The sequence below is a fragment of the Silene latifolia genome, chromosome 10, assembly GCF_048544455.1.
Source record: "Silene latifolia isolate original U9 population chromosome 10, ASM4854445v1, whole genome shotgun sequence".
NCBI classification, from domain to species: domain Eukaryota; kingdom Viridiplantae; phylum Streptophyta; class Magnoliopsida; order Caryophyllales; family Caryophyllaceae; genus Silene; species Silene latifolia.
The window spans coordinates 151,235,156-151,242,063 of NC_133535.1; the positions used below are offsets into that span (position 1 = coordinate 151,235,156).

The 6,908-nt window shown below is 36.9% G+C and overlaps 1 protein-coding gene and 1 long non-coding RNA gene across 3 annotated transcripts; one reads left to right on the forward strand and one right to left on the reverse strand.

Annotated features, from left to right (window-relative positions):
- Positions 1-1,372: 1,372 nt before the first annotated feature.
- On the reverse strand, positions 1,373-2,339 carry LOC141608535 (uncharacterized). The gene is made up of 2 exons (XM_074427877.1): positions 2,249-2,339; positions 1,373-2,178 (listed from the first exon to the last, which is right to left on the reverse strand). The coding sequence occupies exons 1-2, from the start codon at positions 2,337-2,339 to the stop codon at positions 1,373-1,375; spliced, it is 897 nt and encodes a 298-aa protein (XP_074283978.1).
- Positions 2,340-2,637: 298 nt separating this feature from the next.
- LOC141609351 (uncharacterized) lies at positions 2,638-5,571 on the forward strand. 2 transcript variants are annotated; one of them, XR_012527374.1, is made up of 4 exons: positions 2,638-3,104; positions 4,070-4,113; positions 4,773-4,885; positions 5,375-5,571. It is a non-coding gene; the product is annotated as an uncharacterized LOC141609351 (long non-coding RNA). The 2 variants fall into 2 exon arrangements; XR_012527373.1 differs by lacking the exon at positions 4,070-4,113 and having other exon boundaries at positions 2,645-3,104.
- The last annotated feature ends 1,337 nt before the right edge of the window (positions 5,572-6,908 follow it).

Below are 6,908 nucleotides of genomic sequence, written 5' to 3' on the forward strand. Positions count from 1 at the left end.
TTTTCTGTCGGAGTTAATGTTTTGGATGTAATTTCTGATCAGAAGTGATATTATGGCTGTAATTTACAAAAAAATTATATAAGGCTGTAATTTTCAAAAAGTGGTTTTTAAAAGGCTGTAATTAACAATTTTCTCTTGATTTTAATTAAAATTAAAATTAGTAAACCCCTCATAAAGAATAAAAAAGCAAATAAATGATTGAGGCAAATGGAGTACTTGAGGCGATAAATATTGCATTTCACCAGGGGCAGACGCAGGAATTTTGTGTAAGGGGGCACCGGGGAAAAAAAATTAGTACATTATTTTTATCGTAAAAGTATTTTAATACTTTGAAAAAAATTTCTCCTAATGTCGTAGAAATTAAACAAAAAATGGCAAATTAATTGATTTGATTATGTTTTATGTTGTTTTTTTTCCTCTAAAATGCTATAGATTTCATTAACGATGCACCATGTATGTAGATAATAAGGGATGGGAAAGTTGGTGCTACTAATTTTTACAATCCAAGTTCTCTAGCATCTTCTTTCAATACCTTAAATATTCAATTTATTTTAAATAACCAAACAAAGCAGATGCTAAAGATTTACTCATTAAAAACACTCAAATAAAGATTGGTTTTCCCTTATTATAGAATATCAGGTCGAAAGAGATACTGCAAAATGTAATACTCTATACTCCCAGAGTATAAACGACTGAAAAACAAACATCGCCCAAATTAAGATCAAAGAATTAAGGAAAATGAGATGGCGCCACCCGGTGATGCTGAGATTCGGCGCCACCGAGGATATAATTGTAAATTACATTGCTAAATTCACTTTCCTACAATAAAATTTGAATTTTTAGACATTTACTAATTATGGGTAATTTAAAAATATAAATATATCCTTACAAAAAACAAATTACCCGTAAATTATTCCAATCTTGTTGGCCGGCATTTGCTTGATTTTCTCTAACAAACTCTTCTTTCTCTATCATTTTACTCTACATTTTCTTACTAACGACAATGATAACTTCAAAAAAAAAAAACTATGAACTTACCTCACACAAAAGAAACACAAACATACCAAACGCTAAGTTAATGAAAATTTCATTTACAGTCCAATCTGAGTGTATTGTTTAATGAAAACTATTATATACGAATCTAAATTAATGAAATGCTACAACAATTACTAAAAGCGGGATTACTTGCTTATATAAATTTCTTATGTTTTTTGTTGATCGATTACGTTAAATTTTCACTTTTGATTTTTGCCTTTTAAATTCATGAAGAGTACGTATACACACACGAAGTTATAATGATTTAAGAAAATGGGCAAAGAGTATTTTGTTTTTGTTGGGATTTTTTTTTTGAAACCCAAAATGGGTAAATTCATTAATGCCAAACAAGCAAACATTCAGCTACCATCGGCAACTGATCAATCCAAACGGTTTTACCAACTACACCCGGTGACATATGAGCGAGAGCATGAGCAACCTCATTGTTCACTCTACTAGTATAGTACCAAACTACAACATTAAACGAAGAACTAATACGGAAAATATCGTCTCGAACTAGAAAGAAAATGCTTCGACCCTGCTTCCTTGACTTGAGAGCATCAACAACTTGCGAGCAATCGCTTTCCACAATAATCAAATCATGGCCCGCCCTCACGGCTTCTTCCATCCCCTCCAACACCGCAACCGCTTCCGCCGCATGTGGCTCCCACACTTCTTTCCTATTATGCGACAAACCATATAACACTTTCCCATGCGGATCCCGACAAACCGCCCCAACTCCAACCCCAACTCCGTCCTTAACTCCCGCATCAACGTTGATTTTTACCCCGCCTTCCTCCGGTGCAGTCCAACCCGCATTATCCACACCCTTCTTCACTCCACCCACGATTCCACTTCCCCTCATAACCTCGCCATCCATCGCAGCCTCCGCCATCACGTCTTCCACTCTCCTTAAAATATGGTCCACCATCGCACGCCCTCCTTCAAACACCACCCTGTTTCTCGCTTCCCAAATAACCCAACAACCCACCATCATCTTCTCTCTTTCCATCGCAAGCATATCCCTCCACCACCCCTCCACCCAATCCCGCACTTCAACCCAGCCCGACTCCTCCCTTCCCACCACATTTATCCCCTCCCAAACTCCTTGTGCAATAGGACAATCCCGGAAAAGGTGTATACCTGTTTCAAAGGAAGAAAAGCACAACGGACACATAACATTATCACAACCGGCTCGGTTAGCTAAATTTACCTTTGTTGCGATTGTGTTGCTGCATAGCTGCCAGAAAAAGAGTTTGATCCGAGGACATACTTGAGACTTCCACAAACGACTCCAAATCCATTTATCCTTTTCCACACCACTAGTGGAAAAAACTCCTATCGCGTCGCGGTTATCATGGCGGTTCTAATAGAAACGTCGCGAAATGTAAAAAAGTTTGGCGGGAACGTATTTTTTATGTTGTAGGAGATCTATTGTGGCGGTTTTATATAAGAACCGACGCGAAAAAATAAATTATTTATGGCGATTCTATTTAAAAACCGCCATTATATATCTTTTATGGCGGTTTTATTTACAACCGATGGTAATAATGACGCTAAAGATAATGAAAGTTAACGACGGTTCTAGAACCAAACTGCCTTGATAAAATTTTGTGGCGGTTTTATTTCAAATGACATTTGACAGAAAAACCCCTAAAGTGTTACAATAACCTGCACAGATATCCTCTCACACCATTAGACTCACGCCATTACAATAATTTCCCTCTCCAATTTCTAAACTTCAAATCAGGATCCGATCAATCCCTCGCTCTCTCTATCATTCGTCGCATTCAATCCGTATCATCAGAATATTCTACTGATTTAATCAATTAGGGTTTTGTTTTACAATTACCCAACACCCTTTCAGCTTATCTGACTGATTGACGATCACCAGTCCCTCCAACACCACCGCCACCATGACGCTTAATTTGATTTTGGGTTCAAAGATTTAATAATCTCATTTTTAGGGTTCTTCTTTTTTTGCAGTGAAACTGGGGAAATCTAACGATTCATCTACAATTCAATCGCAGAAATACCTCCGGCTTCTTCACTTAGTCATATCTACAAAGGTTTGTTTTTTTTATCTACCCTCCTTTCCTTCTGTTTCTTTCTCATTGTTTCATTGCTTTATTTGCTTCAATTATAATCAATTGCTTATTGTTTCATTTTGTTCAGTATCGTACCAATTGTTTGCTCTACCGTTTCCATTTTGTCAACTGTAGTGCCAGCTATTAATTGTTTTTTGTTAATGATTTTATTATTTGGTCAGTGATTGGGGTAGCTTAAGGTAGTGATAATAATGTTGTAATTCTAATTTTGTTGTGGGGATCAGTTACTTGATGAGATAATGATGACATGCTACAGTTTAATTTGAAGATTAATATGAGTTGAATGAGTTAGTAATTGGCACTCGAAAACTAGTAGTCTAGTAGTAGAGAGGCAGTATATCATATGTGGTAGACAACATCGTCTACTGAGGTTGGGTGTGAGCAATTTGTTACAATGATATTTTTGTTGCAGTTGGAGTAGCCTGAATTGATATGGTATGATATGGTATCCCATTTAGTAGTTATTGACAGTCGGCTGATATAATTAGTGGCTAGTTATAGAGATGGCTTTTTCTTCTGGATTGAGTTTTCTCTTGAACGCTAACCATTCCCCCATTCAAACATTGCATTCTAGTCATTGATTTATCTTTGTTTGCTAAGTTATTAGAGTAATTTTTATTGATTGGTGTTCTATTAATTTTTCTTATGAATAATTTTGATCAACAACGAACTATTTCATTACTTTTTCTCAATATTAAATAACAAGGAGTAATTGGTATTGACGTGGGCAGAATTTTAAACAAAATCTCAGTGGAATTATTAGACCGTAGTTGTTGTTTAGCATCTTCAATTATATAAATCTATTTCTAACTTTCCTTCCCCTTGTTGTTTTTCCCCTAACATTTGATTTCGTTGTCCTTTTGACTTGTTATAAAATTTCGAATGATTAGTTTAACTTGTGCGCACTTTCTTCTTGTGGTCTATAGGCTTCGGTAAATGGCATAGGAAGAGCTCTTATAATTATTTCGAGGTTTGTTCTCTCTTTTCGTGTGTAGGCATGTATACTCATTAGCTTGCGCATAAGTACTAATTGCTAACTGTCAAGATTAGAAAAAAGACAAAGGGAGGACCACAAGTTGGTGTGCGAGCATAATTATTGATGCCATTTTCTTCTCTTCAATTCTACTCCGTATCATGCTAGGATCATTAAGGCCCCATGTGATATCATTTTAGGATGGTAGAAGGTTGTGTTGGGAAAGAACAATAATGCACAGCTCGACTTCAACATGTATTAGAATATCACCCTACTTGTAGAATCCATAACTCTCTGGTATTTTAGGATTTTGTTGTACAATTTTCTGAAAAAACCTTCCAGACAACAATTGATACAAACTTTAGCTTACTTGATGAACGTGCTGTGTGAAATAGTTATAGGCCATCATGCTAATATATTTTACGAGTAAGAATTTTTGGTGGCAGTACGCATTTTAGATGTAACTTCTGCAAATATAGGAAAGAGCAACTATTCTCTTGTGTGATCACTGTTCATTCTCGCTAAGATTTATTCAGAGAACTTTAATCAAGACACTCAGTATTGGAATACTAGAAATCTACTAGCATTTGCTCTGATTGTTTCCGTATAGAACAATGGTTCATGTCTAATTAGTGTGTCCTACATGAATGATTCAGCTGGTACTGGACATTGAAAGAAGCTATCTGCTGCTGGTCTTACTCATGTTCATCTGCTCCCAACTTTCATTTTGCCGAGGTGGATGATAACAAGGAGAAGTGGAAGTGTGTAGGTAACTTTTCTTTTATTCATATACATATATTTGGTGCTAGTGTGTTATGGTCCCAGTGCGAATTATGATCAATTCAGCTTATGTTAGCATTAATAGAGCTACAATACTCTACTTTTTTTATCCAAGACACTCGCTGTATCCTATATTCCTATATCTCTGTATTTGTCTAGGTATATTTCATTTTTTTTTCTTTTACTTTTATTTGTTTAGGTTTAATTCTGTTTTTTCTAACTTATCTGTTCGTTTTACTAGCAACTAGCTTGATTTTTAAATAGGATTTTACCTCTAGTCGAGTTAGACTTAATTGCGGTCGCCGACTTATTCTCGCTAATAACGTTCATATCTCCTTAAAACATGCTAATATGAAGTTTAAATTTTGAATAATTTGGTCTCTGAATTGCTTTTCAATCGGAGTGTTCTATAGTGCCTTATGGTTGAATTTAATAAGTTGTATTTCTAACTATTGGTTTGCTAAATGTATTATGGCAGGTTCAACAATGCTAATTGACGAGATGAAAGGTGTTATATAAGTGTGGGCTATTAAGTGTTTATAGAACATGGAATGTTGATTAGTTTATTAACTAAGATGTGTATGTGATTATTTATACACTTGGATGTATAATTTTGAACATCGAAATTATTGTTCTATTGTTCGGATGATATGCAAGTTCATTGGTTGACATTCTTTTGTATGCATTGTTAGTTTATTTTGCTATTTGGCTTGTTAAATTTATAAGATATTGCTACCGAATTTTGGTAGCAAATAATTTTTTTTTAAAAAAAAAATATCTATCTATGGCGGCCGTTCTTAAGTTAGAAACGCCACTATTAGTTCACCTTTAGTGGCGGTTGTTTACTAACAACCGATGTCACAATTACCTTTAGTGGCGCTTTTTTAACAACAACCGACATTATAGAAAACATGTAGTGGCGGATTGTGGTACAAAGTTGTTATTGAAATGCTTATGGCAGCGGTTTTCAAACAATAACCACTATTGCAAATGAGTTACAGTGGCGGTTCTTGTCTAACAACCGTCGTATTAAATAAGTTTATAATGACGGTTTTGTGTAACAACGTCCACTATAGGGGAGCTATTGCGACGGTTCAACAATCGGCCACAACCGCCGTAAATTTTTTATACGACGTCGTGCGACGGACCCTAAATCTCTAACAACCGCCATAAAAGGTCATTTATAACTGCCACCATAGGGGTTTTTTCTACTAGTGCACGATGATGGTTCCGCCATACTCAAGTCGACACCCTCAAGAAGCCTATATGCCGACTTTACCGTATATATACCATCCCGCTCAACACACCAAAACCACGAGTCCCCTTGCTGCCTCATACTCAGCCGTGTATTCTGCACCCGTTCTTGTTCAAAAGGTAACAAATACAAAGCGAGTTTTTGTTCATCCCATGCCTGCCCATTCTCCAACATCAGCTCCGAAACCATTAAAGCGTTTGGGTCTCCAAAACACGGTGATAGAACTCGGCCTGTCTGCGTCCCTGAAATCCACGTGTCCTTCCAAATATAAGTATCAGCCCCATTTCCAATTCTCCTTCGAAGCCCAATTACACCACCTTGCGTGCCCCAAGAATTCCCCACCATGTATAGCTAGGTTGTGCCCGAGTCTCGCCTCAAGAAAAGAGCCATTACCGTAATATTTACTCCTCGTCAATCTAGCCCACAAGCATTCCGGGGAAGTGAGCAACCTCCAAGCTTGCTTGCCAAGTAACGCTTGGTTCGATTTCAAAATATCACGAAAGCCCATGCCCCCCATATCTTTTGGCTTGCACAACCGCTTCCACGCGACCCACGGTATCTTCCGTCGCCCATCCGCGCTCCCCCACCAGAATTTCGAAACCAAAGCTCTCAACTCATCACAAAACGTAGCTGGTAATTGAAAAATACTCATTACATAAGTAGGGATAGAATTGGTCACGACCTTTATCAAAATCTCCCTACCTGCCTTAGACAATATCTTACCACGCCAACCTTGCAACCGTTTATTAAGCTTATT